This window comes from Coturnix japonica, chromosome 37, assembly GCF_054131305.1.
Source record: "Coturnix japonica strain WE chromosome 37, WE-NBRP24, whole genome shotgun sequence".
NCBI classification, from domain to species: domain Eukaryota; kingdom Metazoa; phylum Chordata; class Aves; order Galliformes; family Phasianidae; genus Coturnix; species Coturnix japonica.
The window spans coordinates 2719453-2734475 of NC_140699.1; the positions used below are offsets into that span (position 1 = coordinate 2719453).

General features: G+C 51.9%; 1 protein-coding gene and 1 long non-coding RNA gene across 4 annotated transcripts; both read right to left on the minus strand.

Moving 5' to 3' along the window:
* Positions 1-779: 779 nt before the first annotated feature.
* LOC146754905 (uncharacterized) lies at positions 780-2190 on the minus strand. Of its 2 annotated transcripts, none has more exons than XR_014938515.1 (3): positions 2107-2190; positions 1273-1467; positions 780-952 (listed from the first exon to the last, which is right to left on the minus strand). It is a non-coding gene; the product is annotated as an uncharacterized LOC146754905 (long non-coding RNA). The 2 variants fall into 2 exon arrangements; XR_014938514.1 differs by having other exon boundaries at positions 780-955.
* An 8-nt stretch (positions 2191-2198) lies between these two features.
* Positions 2199-9474, minus strand: LOC146754906 (uncharacterized). 2 transcript variants are annotated; one of them, XR_014938507.1, is made up of 18 exons: positions 9350-9474; positions 9085-9164; positions 8754-8879; positions 8403-8482; positions 8023-8134; positions 7623-7712; positions 7278-7382; positions 6942-7094; positions 6633-6784; positions 6218-6365; positions 5915-6052; positions 5619-5795; positions 5207-5362; positions 4953-5055; positions 4733-4835; positions 4435-4494; positions 2440-4168; positions 2199-2357 (listed from the first exon to the last, which is right to left on the minus strand). XR_014938507.1 is itself a non-coding variant. In XM_085526524.1 (17 exons), the coding sequence occupies exons 1-16, from the start codon at positions 9450-9452 to the stop codon at positions 4461-4463; spliced, it is 1860 nt and encodes a 619-aa protein (XP_085382650.1). In that variant the 5' UTR covers positions 9453-9474; the 3' UTR covers positions 2199-4168; positions 4435-4460. The 2 variants fall into 2 exon arrangements, 1 of the variants encoding a protein (XP_085382650.1); XM_085526524.1 differs by having other exon boundaries at positions 2199-4168.
* Between the last annotated feature and the right edge of the window lie 5549 nt (positions 9475-15023).

Sequence of the window (15023 nt, forward strand, 5' to 3'; positions counted from 1 at the left end):
GTTTCAAGGTGTGCAGAAATTCCCACCCTGCAGTGGTTTGAACAAGGACTGGTGACACGAAACAAACAGGGCTGCAGAAAGCAAAAAGAAATTGGTCTGTGCTTTATGGGGCACATCCTGGAGCTCCTCTGAGATCCGAGTTCAGCACCAATGGGATCATGCAGAGAAATCCTTAAGTCCGAGTTCAAAAGTCGTTTCTTCAGTGACCAAAGGGAAGTGAGAGCGCATAAGGAGAGAATACCACTCCCAGGGCTCAACGCAGCCATTCCCCTGCAGCATTTGAAGCACGGACTCAGATGTGAATGATCCAAATCCTTTATTACAAGTTCTCACATCCATTATAAACCTTCACAAGTTTTTTTTTTTCTAACATATCCAATCAGAGCCGTGAGTCCCTTCTTCTCCTTCCAGAGGTGTCCTTGGTTCTCAGGCTGTTGATCTGGCTCCACAGCTGCTGCTCTGAACAGCTTTTCTTGTATTCCCACATTCCCCCACGAGCCCAGCGCGGGGCAGGGCAGGATGGAGCAGGGGATGCTCCAAGGGACCACAGGAGAGGTAGAAGAAAGCTCCAGTGTGAGACCAGGGCCTCGTCGGCCCCCTGAGCAGAGAAACATGAGCAGGGCAGCTGGAGAGGCTGCGTCCTCATTGAAACTCCTGGGCTGAGCCTTCAGCCTTCTGAAGGGCTCCAGCCATGCACCATCGTTCTCTGTAGGATTGTCCTTCAGGTGTGCAGCCGTGGGGGAGTCGTGCAGGATCACGAGGGTCCAACCCGTCCACACTCCGCTCCTGGCACAACCATCTCCATCCTCACCCATCTGCAGCCCTTCCCCACCCCACTGCAGAGCAAAGTGGGTACCCAGGGAAGAGCAGAGGGTCAGCAGACGTTGCAGTTGGGATTCAGAGATCTCTGCAGGGAAGCTCAGGGTGAGCCAGGTCAGATGCGCAGCTCCGGCTGCTGCACAAACAAAAGAGAGTGGATTTCAGAGTCTTGCTGCCAAAATGCTCCCCAAGAACAGCAGGGGATGCTCAGCGCCAGGGAAGAGGGGACCCTGCATGGGGATATCCCAGAGAGCGGGCAGGGGACAGACTAAGACAGCAAGGTGAGAGGAAGGCACTGAGGGACCAGAAAGCTGCAAGATCCCCTCTGCCCTCTTCGCCCTCCAGGCTCCTGGCCCCACTCAGTGCAAACCCACCCAGGCCCAGGGATGACAAGTCAACACAGGGCACTCTCACCTCCTGCAGGATCTGGGGAGCACCAAGCCCGAGGCTCACCTGGAGGCAGTGAAGATGTGCTTGGAGTTGGTGCAGATGGCGTTGATGGGGCTGCCCTTTGATCTCCCCAACTGGGCCGAAGTTATCCATGTTCCAGACTTTGATCACGCCTCCTTGGTACGCACTCAACAACATGGGGCAGCCAGGGATGAAGGCCAGGGTACAGACCCAATCTTTGTGTGCTCTTGGGATTTGCTGTAGGTACATGGCAGAGCAGAGATCACAATCAGCCTCATGCACTCAGCTGCAGGGCTGCAGATCATCCACTGCTGCCCCTGAGTCAATCCAAATCACCAAGCTGGACGCAAGACTTGGGGCCTGAATCCTCTTCTCAGAGAGTAACATAGCAACTGATGCTCCAAGCCTATGTCCCAAGGGGAAGTGGCAGTTCTGGGTGCCCTTCAGTACACACCCATAGGCACACAGAGCCACTTGGCACACACACTGCCAGATCCCCAGGCTGCCTTTCCAGGATAGCAGGACCTAGACCAGGTCCCTCAGCCTTCCTCCTTCCACACTTCCACATACCCTCGATCACAATTCCACATACCCTCTATTACACTTCCACATACCCTCAGTTACACTTTCTTATACCATCAGAACAGTTTGTCCCATTCAAACACCTTTAATACCATATAACGTTCCCTTAGCAATCCGTATTGTTCAGTTATAAACAAAAAGTTACTTTCTCTTTAACCCTTTTTCCTTTGTACATGATTCCACTATTTATACCCTCAATTAATGATTCATACTGCATGTGATGTTATGATGTGGAATATGGACAGCAACAGCACAAAACCATGACACAGTGTTACCGACCCAACAGGCTCCGACCTTAGAGCCGCTCAGGGCTTTGCTAGCAGATCTCAGCAAGGAGGCTCCCACCTCCGTCTTCGGCACTCCATGGGAAGATTGTCACACGGGGTCACTGAGCTGCAGCAATACAACAGGGCTGGCAAAAATGTTCTTGGTTGGTGTGAGAGAACCTGAGCTGGGGCTCATCCAAGGAGATTCAGCGATCACAGCTTCTAGTCCTGCACTTCACACATAGCTCCAGGCAACAGCAAATTAACTGTCCCTAAACACTGCAAAAAGAGGATGGATCCAATTGGATGGCCCCTGAGATAGACAAAACTCAACACCCAACACAAAACACAGTCCTCTCACCTGCTGGTCAGCAAACAACAGAGCACAACACACACCAGCATCCAGGACTCGTGCAAAAAAAGAAGAAAAAGAAATTGCTAGATGGTGTTTCTCAGAAACACAGAAGCACAAGCCAACTGGAAGATAGCTGCAATTATTCTTGAAAACAATGTCCTTTGTTATCTTGATGTGGCCAGTGTTGAGCGAAGCAAACAAAGTCAACCCGATTTTCTTACATTCAGATTAATCTGCAAGGCACAAAGTAATAAAGGTATGATTTTTATTAATAAACTGAGTGTTAGCAGCTGTCAGAAGAATGAATGCGTCACACACAGAGGTAAACTCCCACAGCAAAACTAGATGTAACATTTCCTATCTGTGTTTCATCCTCACAGGAAAAGCCTTTCTTCGCAAGATCTCCTGGAAGAGAGATGGTAAGAGACATGAAAACTGAAGGATCCGAGCACAGCTCTCCAGTAGCTCCCTCTGTACGTAGATGGTCGCAGAGACAAAAGGTCAAGTCCACTTTTGGAGGGAGCTTGGTGATGTTTACCACTAACGTTACACCACCTTCAGGTAAGTCTGCTCGCTTTCACATCCTTACAAAAGTGCATGAAATGGATCAGCATCCGCTTCTTTGGTTGACTGTTGCTTTTACTCTGAGGTCAAGTGATACAGGCTTTGCTGGTGATCTTCTCTACTCTATTGCTGTGGGTTTTTAAAATTACTATTTTTCCGCTTCAAAACATGCAACTTTGGCACTGTTTTCCCATTTCCAACAATGCAGTGAAATCCCGGTCTCATCTGGATGACAATAAGATGAACCACACTGCATTCTGAAGAGTACAAAACATGCTTGCTCTCTCCTTGGTTCTTGTGCACGGGGACACTAACACCAATTCAGTTCAAAGGAGAAATTTCCTCCAGTGACTCTTGTCCCCATGTCTTCCTTCATCTTCCATTATTTTGTTGTTGTGTTGCTGTTATTAGTAGTATTAGAAACAGTATTGTTGTTAATGAAGAGTCTAATGTCATCAAAGAAAGTTTGCAGAATCCTTTCTAATCCGGTTTTGAATTGCAAACTCAAAAGCAAAGATCTTGAATTCCGGATTCCTGGCTCTCCAAGACATAGGCAAAGAAAATGTGTTTCTTTGTCTTTTTCCACATGACACTTATGTCCAGGCACACAGCACTATAAGCAAGCAGGAGCTTTGCTGCCCAGCATTCCGGCTTTGCAAAAGCTAGAATAAACCACAACTTTTCTGCTTGCTTGTTTAAGTTCCAAGAACTCATATGAGGAGTTACAATTTAGTCAGTGTAATTATGATCAGTTCTGCATCTGTGTGCATACGTGCTGCTCTCTAGTGGTCATATTCTCCAGATCTTCCTTCCAAAGGCTTTCAATTGTGCTTTTCAATTTAATTAATCGCTAACTACAGACCCAGTTCTAACCAGCTTGGTTCCTGTTCTTTCTTCCAAGATGTCTGTGCTCCAAGGCTCCCGCTGTTGTTCAGGGGGTCTGTCTTGCGTGACAGGAACACATGTCCCAGCAACGTTGCTGTACAGGTGTCCTAGCAACGTTAATGAACAAGAATTATCCCTCAGAAGGCTATGCAGGACCAGCGGAAAAGTGCTGGGAGCCTTCTCCGTGCTGGTGCCGCCTTCTGCCTTTGGTGTCTCAGCTTCTGGATGGTCTCAGATGCCATAGAACAGACTGTCAGATGGGGGTCATCTTCCAAAGGCTGAAGGGCTGCAACAGAAGGAAACAGAGCAGAGATGGGACCCCCAGTCTACAGAGAGCCACCAGCTTCCACTCTGGGCCTTGCCAGCCCCACTCCTTGCTTTTCCTGGCCAGGAGGAGCACGGGAGACTGACGGGTCAGTGGAAGACACTGCTCAGGACTGCCATGAATGCTCCTCTGCCCCTGCAGCATTTCCTTGCAGCAGGGCAAAGCACACCTGCATGCTGCCCAGCTCTGCCCCCAGCCCCAACACACACAGCACTGCCCTCACTCACCACTGCAGAGTTCATTCAGCATCTCCTCACTCTGCTCCCTGGCGTGCTTCCCAATCAGCCCTAGGGAAAGAGCTCTGTCAGACACCCACTCCCCAACATGCTGCCAGAAGCTCAGACCCCAACCCCGCCAGCCCAGCTGCTTCCCCTTCCATGCTGCAGGCAGGGACGGCACCTGAGGGGGGACCTGAGCAAGGCACCCACTGTGGCTACCGGCACGGGCAGGCTGTACCTGGGGGCTTCAGGGCTGTGCCTTCCTGCCAGGGCAGGGCCCAAAGAGGGACGCAGGGGTTGGGCTCACCAATGAATCTGACAGCCTCGCATCGCAAGGAGGCCTGAGAATCCTCCAGGTATGGCAGGCTCTGCTGCAGGTACCCTTCCACTCCCTTTCTGTCCTGCTGCAGCTGAAGAAGAGAACAAGAGCATGGGGCTTGCAGAGCAGCCACAGCTGCTGCTGCAACCCCTCCTCCAGCATCCCCTTTCCCCCAGCAAAAAGGTGGGGGCTGTGAGATTGTCCTCACCAAACACTTCATGATTCCCCACTGCGTTCTTCTGCTGGGTCTGCTGCTTGAGCTCCTTCCACTTCAGGAACTTTGCACAGGACACAAGGGCTTCCCCAGATGCCTGCAGAACAACAGATGCAGGGACATGGCACCACACACACAGACACACATCCCAGTGTCTGAATGCTTGCTGAACTTGCTCTCAATTGCACATCACAGCTGAACTGTCAGCACACCACTGCCTGCACACTGCTCAGCTCTGAAATTCGTACCTGTGCTACGCTCAGGGTCTCGTCACTCATGTGAAAGAGCAGAGGGTGCAGGGCCCTGCGCACGATCTTCTTCATGCTTCCCTTCTGAGACCACAGCACAGCATCCATCACATCCATGAAGAGGCGGATGGAACCTTCTCGCACTTCAGATGATGCCTGAGGGAGAACAGGAGGACCTCAGACCTCAGCAGCACACTCTCACTGCCCATGGTGAGCATGAGTGTAGGCTGAGCCCCAGCACAGGGGCCTGACATCACCAAGAACAACCAAGCTGCACTAGCAGGGACACGGCCAGCAGTGCTACAGAGCCCACAGGACATGTCATTCCTGAGAGCCCAGAGAAGGAAAGAAAGGAGAAGACACTCCTGTCAAGCACCCACCCGCAGAGCTCAGCCTCCCACAACAGACTTACGTGATTAAAAAGAGGCAGGATCTTCTCAGCCAGCTCCAGAGCAAACGGACTGGCATGCCTCTTCCCCAGATGGTGCACTGCATTCCTGAAGATATTCAGCACCTTCACAGTAATGGCTGTGTTGGCAAACAGCAGGTTCTCCATGACGCCTGGAAGCAGGGCCCGGATTTCAATTGCCTGTACAAAACACACAATTTCCTTTCCATCAGGAGGACAGATGCCAAGGCACAGTGTTGCCCATTGCCCCAGCGCCAGGCTGTCAACATGAGGCCTTCGTTTGACAAGGTCCTGCTCACCGTCTCAGGTCTATCAGACAGCAGCACGAGACGTCTGAGCACCAGCCAGAGCACTGGCAGGCTTTCCACATTCAGAAGCTTCTGGAGCAGTGCTGGCTTACACAGCTCCTTCACCAGCTCTTCAGTGGGAGGCATCGCCTGAAACCAACACAGCAGTGAGAGGCAGGCAGAGGCAGCAGGACATCCTGCACCCTGCAGCTCCTGGCTGCTCTGGCAGCTCAAGGCAGGGCACTAGGGAGACACAGCCCAGCCTGAGCTACCAGTGCTCTGTAGGAGAGCACGGTGCATTGTCCAGTAACTCACAGTCAAGCGAAGGAGGCCCAACTCCTCTGTGCTGATGCTCAATATCTCACACAGCTGTTGGTCCTGTAGAACACTGCTGAGCTCATCCCAGATCCGCTTGGATGCTTCCAGCAGGGTCAGCACACTCTTCAGTATGTCCAGGGTAGTGCTATAAACAGAGAGCAATGCTGCGTCAGCAGGGCTGCCTTAGCCACAGCACCATGGCTCAGGCAGGAGCCTGATGGGGGGCTCTGGGCTGCCATGGTTGGTATTGGCTGCTGCAGCCCTGAGCTGCCCACCAGCACTGGAAAGCACAGTGGGATGGAGGGCCTGCTCCTTGGGATGTCCTGCAGCTTTCCTTGGCTCTGGCAGCCAGACCATTTCTGAGCCCTGCTCTTCACATGGAACAAATGTGTGGGGCTGTCTGGGCTGATACCTGTCATTCTGTGGGAGGTCGGTCAACACACTCCTCAGCACATCCCTGGGAAACTGGACGGTCAGCATATCCAGCACTGAGAGCAGGATCTGCTGAACTGATGTGCTCTGGATCTTCAGGTTGGCGTGGATGAATCCCAGAATCTCTGGCACCTGTTGTGAGAACACAGGGAGACTGCTGCTGCCACTGGACTGCAGCCATTTGCCTCCCAGGCTGTGTTATTACTGCCCTTCCCACAGCTCATTGCTGCCTTCAAATGGCTTCAGTTCCCAAGAGCTGTGGCGGGCAGGGTTGCCTCACTCTGCTTACATCCATCAGCCAGGTGCCAGGGTTTCTCCGAAGCACATCCAGCATAGTCTCAGCCCACTTCTTCTCATCAAAACCATAGTCCCCAATGATCTTCTCCAGGGTTACAAGGGCAATGTCTGTCCTCTGAGAAGGGGCAAGGTTTTTTCCAAGGGGCTGCAGTAAGAAGGAAAAAAGGAGGGAAGGCACGTTAAACAGAATGAGAGAATAGCATCTGGAGCAGGATGAGCACAGGCAAAAGGAAGGATAAAGACCCTCCCTTCATGTCAAAAGCATTCTGAGGGTTCACACCTGAGCCGCAGCTTTTCTCACAGGTACACAATTTTCATGTCTCCTTACCTGCTGCCAGAAACTGCTGGTCATGAAGCCACTAAGCTTCCAGATGCGCCCCAAAGCCCTCTCACACACAGCCTGTGTCTTGGAGATGCTGAAAGGCAGCAGCACCTGTGAGGAGAGGAGCTGCTGGTTAGCCTGGGAGCTGCTGATGCCCACTGCAGGTCTGCTGAGCTCCTAGCTGGAATCACAGCATCCATCCAGGCTTCCCCTGAGCTTAAGCCAAGCCCATCATGGGGCTACTGCCGCCAGGGTCCCTTGCTGGCTCCAACTACTGCCAGTGCCGTTTCCATGGAGTGGGATAAACTACTAGAAGGGAGCTGTGGGGGCAGAACTTCACAATAGACAGACCTCCAAGATTCCCTGCAGCCGACTCTTGACACTGGCAATGGGACAGACATCTAGCACAATCTGCAGCATGTCGTCCATAGCTTCCAGGGTCTGTAAAGAGAACAGTGGGTTGTGGAAGTCTTTCAGGGTTCCCTTTCATACCCAGTAGACTGCTGTGAACCCCTCTGGCAGCCAAGGAAGGATACCCACAGATCTGTGCACAGGGGCACCCTGCAAGGCTGCTGCACTCAGAGCAGGCTACAACACAGGGTGTTTGCCAAGCCCAAGGCAAGAGTGAGAGGGGTGAGGGCAAGCAAGGCTGCTACCTTGTCCCACAAACATCTTGATAGATCTCTGGACACAAGTAATGCAAGCGGCAGCCCAGAGGCATGGGGTCAACAGTAGATTGCCCAGTACATACCTGGTTGTAGAGGGAAATGTTCAAGGCCCTGGCTGGAGGAAGATAGAAGACGATGCTGCAGCACACCTTGAAGAGATGGAGTATTTCTTCCTCTGTAACTGCATTAACTGTGCTGCAATTAGAGAGACACTGATGCTAGGAGCGGTGCCTGGGTGCTGAGGCAGGACTGGAACAGGTCCTCCCCTGGGCAAGGCTCCCTGAGAGGGATGGGGAGCCCTGCCAGGAGGTGCCTCCTCCCCTACGGGGCTGCTCTGGGTCAGAGGACAGTCCTGATGTCACCAGCTTTGGGGCGAGGGCCAAGACTTAGTGGGGAGCTGCATCAGGGCCACCAGGATGGTGCCTGGGGGATGTGCTGGCAAAAGCAGGGGCTGGGCAGGTACCTCAAGGCAGCAATGGTGTTCATGCAGCAGTATCTCAGGCCGGTGCTCAGCTGCTCCATGGGCTCCTCACGCAACAGAACCTGCAAAGCACAATCAGGATGGCACCTGGCAGCTGCCAGCACCCAGCAACAGCAAACCTGCCACCGGCCGCTAGGGCCTGAGTCGCCCCAGTGGCCCTTGACAAACACTGGCACACTGGTTCATGCTGTCCACCTCCACTGCTGAGCTCTCAGCAGCACCTGGAGTCCCATCTGGGGCACTTGGGTGTCTGTGCATCATTTCCCTGCCTCCCTCTCCCCCTGTCCTGTCCTTCTCACAGGGTGCAGCTACCTGGGTGCCATGTCCCCTCACCTCAATCTTCTTGCACTGATTTTTCAGCAAGCAGAAGATATCATGGCTCAGTGTGAGGCTCGTCTGTCCAGCCATGCTGCACAGTATACAAATGGAATTGAGGAACTGCAGCTTCTGCACCAGATCCTGGCAAGCACACAGAGACCGAGGAGTGTGAGTGGGGACAGCCATGGCCAGGGGGACCAGGCGTTGCGGGGTGTGGAGCAGCACAGGACAGCTGCAGGACAGCAGCAGCTCTGCCCGGCCATCAGCCCTCCTGCAGCCTGAAGGCAGAGCCAGAGGGACCGTCTGGAGATGCAGGTATAGCCACGATGGAGATGGCTGCTCTTACCATTTCCATGCTGATGGTGTTGGCTTGGATGAAGTCCACTGCCTCCTGTTCCACATCAGACAGAGGCAGCAATTCAGCATCTGAGCAAGGAGAGAGAGCAGTGCTATAGAGGGGCCAAAGGCAGGCGGGAGCAGAAGGAGCTCTGCCCTCTCCGGCCCTGGGCTCGCTCCCCTGGCACAGTCTGCCCGTGACAAGGGTTCCTGGTGTGGAGCAGGGGGCACTCGCTGCCCCAGCCCTGCCCACCCCGCTTTAGAACCTCACTCACCAGCATGCAGAGGCATCACCTCCGTAACTTGGTAGGGCTCCGCTGGAGATCTTCTGTCCTGGGGAGCCCCACTCTCCTCCCCGGCCATGCACGCGACGCCCATCACAGCAGCTGTGACATGCTGGAACAGAACGGAAACACATTTCTGTTTTCTGTATTCACACAGCACAGTATGGGTACAATTCGTCAGAACTACCCTCGCATACCCTGCGGCAAAACCATGTGCGGGGACAAAATGTGGCACGTACCTGGCAATGAGATCACTTCAAGCTATCTGCAGCAGTTCCTTGTCGCTTTGCTCAGATGGAATGAGAGCAAAAGCTGCACCGAGGCAGTGGGCGGAGGGTGAGGAGAGGAGAGAGAAAGAGCAGGTCAGTGAGCAGGGCTAAGACATCCATGGAATAACACACACAGCACAACCGTCCCATCCACTTGCTGCAAGACATGCTGAGTCTCAGGCTACGTGATGCCTGTCCACCCAGCAACTTTACAATGCTTCCACTACTGAGCAAAGACAATGGAAGAAGCACGGGACAGGTGCCAACTTTACTGATACCCCCTTTGGAACGTGTGTACAGGCAACCCTGCAACTGTCACCACAGAGCAGGCAGCGCCTCAGGAGGAGCCAGGAGAGCCTGTGGCAGGGCCCTCTGGCACCAGCCCACCTGAGGGGACCCAGCGAGCCCCGAAGAGGAAGGCCGGCGACTCACAGGCCTCAGCACCATCAAAGAAGAGGCCAACCCGCCGGCAGCAATAGAAGAGCCCATGGGGCAGCTGAGGAGGCTGGGGCCAGGCAGCACCTGGGACACACACTGGCCCCAACGGACCCTTGTCATCACCGTCCAATTCAACCTCAAATAGAAAACAGAAAGACTGCAAACCATAAATTAACATTGAAAAAAATTGAAAAACAAAGACCCACATCAGCCACACAGCAGCTCCTGCCCCATAGATCTAACTTACATAGAGAAAACCATCACTGCTCTTAAGATGTTTTGCAAGCAGGTGAAGCTTGATTGAAGTGTGGCTGTGAAGCTTTCTGAGATCCCTGCCCCCTAGTTTTTCTACGCTTTTTGTTTGCCTTTTTCGATACAGTGAGTTGCTCTTAATTGTGGCTGTGTCCTTTGCCACGAGTATACCACTGAGCACACGGTTATTTTGAGCTCCTCTTCTTCCAGTGGCTTGGATGAGCAATTCTGAGAGATATGCAGAACTGGGATGGCTGTGCTGCTGCTTCCTCCTCCGTCTCACCTGTGTTTTTCCCTTGCAGGGCACAGTTCTCTGGCAGGGCCCAAGTCTGTGTGGGTGTCTCCATCCACAAAGCTGCTCACCGTGCAGGAGGCACAGGCTGAGAGGAGAGGTCAGAGCAGCTCTCCTGTTGCAACACAGAGCAGCAAGATACAAGCGGAGGAAGGCCCCGCAGCTGTACTAAGGAACTTGGATGCAATCATTGATTTTCCATCTGAAAGATAAAGAAAGAGGAATTCCCTTTCCAGCCCCCATCATCATTATTTGGGTGATTTTTATTGGTTTACTTTTTGTCCGTTACATCTCCAAGGACTCAGCTTACACACAGTTGCCCTACGGGCTCAGTGGAGCCACACAAGGGTGCATTTCCTTCCTGGTTGGGCAGGCAGTCACGAGATGCAGAAAGCCACACTGACGTCTATCCTGGTCTGTGTTGGCTGTACCTGGAAACACTGGGGTTTTCCAGATTTCAGGGCCACACACCTGAAACCAATTGTGCTTCTCCTGTAAGCAGAGCTGTTGGTCAGACTTGCAGGCACTACAAATTAAAGATGGCAGTGAGCTGAGGCCGAGGAGGTGTTAACGTAAGAGTCAGAGATGCTTTTGAGCTTCCCTTATGGCTGCACCATTCCTCAGAAAGCAGTTACGCCTGCCAGCTCCTGTCCTGTTCTGCTGTGGAGACTTTACTCACATGGTCTGCATCTTGATTGACATGGTTGAGAGGAATGTAGCCAGCAGGACTTGAGGGCTGAGCTGTAGGAATGGAAGCGTCCTCTGCTGTTTGAAACAGAGCGCGTTTCTAAGCTGTGTTTCAGCAGAAAGCAGGCAGTGCCAGGAATGGGCAACTGTCATCAAGGGCTCGGTGCAGCTCTTCCCTCACCCTGCACCACGACTGACAGCATGCTCTGTTTTCTCTGCAGAATGAGTTCTCCCAGTAAGAGGGCAGAGTCAGCAGCTGGCGGTTGGCGTTCCTGCTTCTGCCTGGGCAAACCATCCCCTGTGGCCAAATGCCAACTGCAGAGCAGTGCCAGGGAGCCTTCCGAAGCAGAAGTCGTGGTCCTGGCAGGTAAGGGTGCAAATCCAGCTTTCAAAGCACTGCTTGTCAGCAACACAGGTAGAATTCATGCTTTCAGTGGGCTTGTGCCTCCTTCTGTATTCCTGCGTTCGAGCCCGTGCCTGACATCTTTGGTTGACTCCTGTCTTTCCCAAATGAGTCTCGCAAGCTGCTTGAAACCTGCTTGACAGGCAGCACCAAGCCTTTGCCTCCTTGGATAGTGAAAGTTTGACGCTAAATGCTGTGTATCTACTCTTTCCAGGTGAATCCATCCCTCGCCAACACAGGAACCCACCAGCAATTTGCAATGATGCACGTTGTGCTTCCATCAATGGAGTGCAGTTAGGATGCATGAGTCACTGCAGTTCCAAGGACAGCCTTCCAGGTGACAGCACTGATGGAAAGAAGGAGCTCTGACCTATTCAGTTTTGGGCCCCTCCATGCAAGAAAACCTTACGTTTCTGGAACGTCTTCAGCTAAGAAGGTAGTGAGGGGTCTGGAGCAAAACCTTACGAGGAGAAGCTGAGGGAACTAGGATTGTTCAGCTTGGAGAAGAAGAGGCTCAGGAGAGACCTTATAACTCTCTATAACTTCCTGAAGGGAGGTTGTAGTGAGCTGGGGTTTGGCCTCTTCTCTTGTGTAATCACTGATAGAACTAGAGGGAATGGTTTTAAGCTGCGCAAGAGAAAATTCAGGCTGGACATTGCGAAACATTACTTGTCGGAAAGGGTATTCAGGCATTGGAATGCACTGCCCAGGGAGGTGGTGGAGTCACCGATCATGGCAGTGTTCAAGAAACATTTGGATGTGGTGCTGAGGAATATGATTAAGCCGGGAAGTATTGGTAATGGTTGGACCAGATGATCTTCTAGGTCTTTTCCAACCTTGATAATTCTGTGATTCTGAGCTGAGAAGCTTGTCTTGCTCAAGTCCTGCTTCCAAGCTTAACCACCTACAATGAAGTAGATGACAATTTTCTGGTGTCCTTCAATTCCATGTCCGCATTTTCCAAAAGAAGGAGGTAACCAGCTACAGTGAAGTGAGCAATTTCAGTGCCTATTTCTGATGGTGGCAATGAGTTCAGAGGTCACACTTAACTGATAGTGCCTGTTTCCATTCTGACAAAGGCTGTAGTTGCAGCTGACTTCCCGAGGCTGCCATACATAGTGGTGATGCAGCCTTGGGCTTGTGCGTTTGCATGACTCCCACCTTTCCTTTCTGTGTCTTGCAGGTCAGCTGGTGCTGGAAGCGGCCGGTATCTGAGTAGGAATGAAGGTGAGTGCAGGAGCAGCTGCTGAGGGGAGGAAGGAAGTCCATGCTAATGAGCTCTGAAGCATCTGCAGGTTCGGTATCAGAAGAAGCAGAAGGGATGCAGAGGGCTCCCCAGCAGGAAGCTGGCTGATCCAAATGCTTGCTGAGAGTTTGGAAGCCCAAACTCTTATGGTCTCTGTAAGGGTGGCTAATATAAATATGTTAACCAAGATGGAGGAAAATAGTCTAAGGTTGTTAGCAAAGGAAAACTCACCAATGTCGATGTTTTGACCAGAAAGCTGAGGCAGTCTCAACTGGGGAGCAATCTCCAAGAGATGCTGCCTCAGTGGTGGTCAGCCCTTAAATGAGGTCTCAGAGGAAGTGGAGTTGAGGTCCACCCCTTCCAGGAGCACAGCTAGATTACTCTCACCTGTGCTCCCGCAGCTGACCCAACACTTGCCTCAGCTGATTAATCAGAGGTTCAAACTGTGATTTCCCATACAGTCTCTAAGCTGAAGGCAGCATCTCCTTCATCTGATGGTGGTGTGCCTGAGTGAGGGAGTGATCCAAGCTGGATGCAGAAGAGTCATCTTAATTTCTCTGCTATTTTACTTCAGATGACACCTATTGGGTGTTGGTTTCTTAAAATTTGGATCTAGGAGGTGGCCTCTCCCTTTGCTTCTGGTGAAAGCACAGTAGTGCAGCAGGAGTAGAAGACAAAGAGGTTTTCTTCGTGACAGCAACACCGATTATTTGATTCAAATGTGGAACAGTGATGAAGATGGTGAAGAACAGATACACCTCAAAGACATGCTTGATCACATAAGGAATGAGCATGTGATCCAAGACAGTCAGTGTGGCTTTAGCAGGGGAAGGCCATGCCTAACCAATCTGGTGCTCTTCTATGATGGAGTGACGGCATTTGTGGACAAAAGGAAGGAAACTGATGTCATTGACCTGGACTTGAGCAAGATCTTTTACATGGCCCTCCACCACATCCTTATCTCTAAACTGGAGGGATGTGGATTTGACAGGTGGACCACCTGGTGGATAAGGGATTGGTTGAAAGGCCACAGACAGAGGGTGGTGATTCATGGTTCGATGTCCAGGTGAAGGCTGATAACAAGTGGTGTCATCCAGGAGTCTGTCTTGGGACCAGTGCTTTTTAACATGGTTATCAGTGACACCAATGATGCAATGGAGTGCACCCTCTGCTGTTTGCTGAGTGGTGCGGCTGATGCAGTGGAAGGAAGGGATGCCATTCAGAGGGAGCTCAACCGAGAGGTTGGCCTAGGTGAATCTAATGAGGTTCAACACAGCAAAGTGCAAGGTTTTGCACTTGGGCTGGAGGAATCCCAGGCATTTCTACAGCCTGGGAGGAGCAGTCCTTAAGAGAAGCCCCGCAGAGAAGGACCTGGGGGTCCTGGTGGATGAAAAACAGAACGTGAGCCATCAGCGTGCTCTTGCAGCTCAGAGAGCAAATGGTCCCCTGGGCTCCATCAGAAGAGGGGATGGCCAGCAGGGACAGGGAGGCGATTGATCTTCATGATCCTTGAGGTCCCTTCCAACCCGGGCCATTCTATGATTCTGTGATTACACTCGCTGTCAGAAATAACGGCAGCTGTACAGAAGCTGGATATATTTTGGGACAGTTCTTGTAACCAGCTGATTTTAAGACCTTGCCCAAGTCGTGAGTCTTAATTGCATGTCAGAAGAAAGCTGGGAAAGTGGTTATTGCTCATTCTTTCTCATTTGCTGATTCTTTCTTTAGTGTTCCTTTTCCAAAGGAGATTCTGGTGATGGAAGCAGTTGAAGAAAGAACCAAAGCAGCTCTTGCCAAGAGTGCTTGAAGTCCCTGTGGAGAGAAGCAAAGAACTTGGGCTTCCTCTGGGATGCTCCCCACCATGTCTCAGGAAGGAGACCAACTGCTGTTCCACTTTCTGCTCTGTGTGTGGAAAGGTACGTCTGGGTTTCTTCTGCTTGTTTTTTCTTTCTTTTTCTGGCTTTGAAGGAGAAGGGGTGGAGCAAAGGGAGACCCACTGGTCATTTGTTACCTCAAGAACAGGATGGATTTTACATTCATTGTGAAAAACCTGGGCTAGTAGCATGGGCATGTTTCAG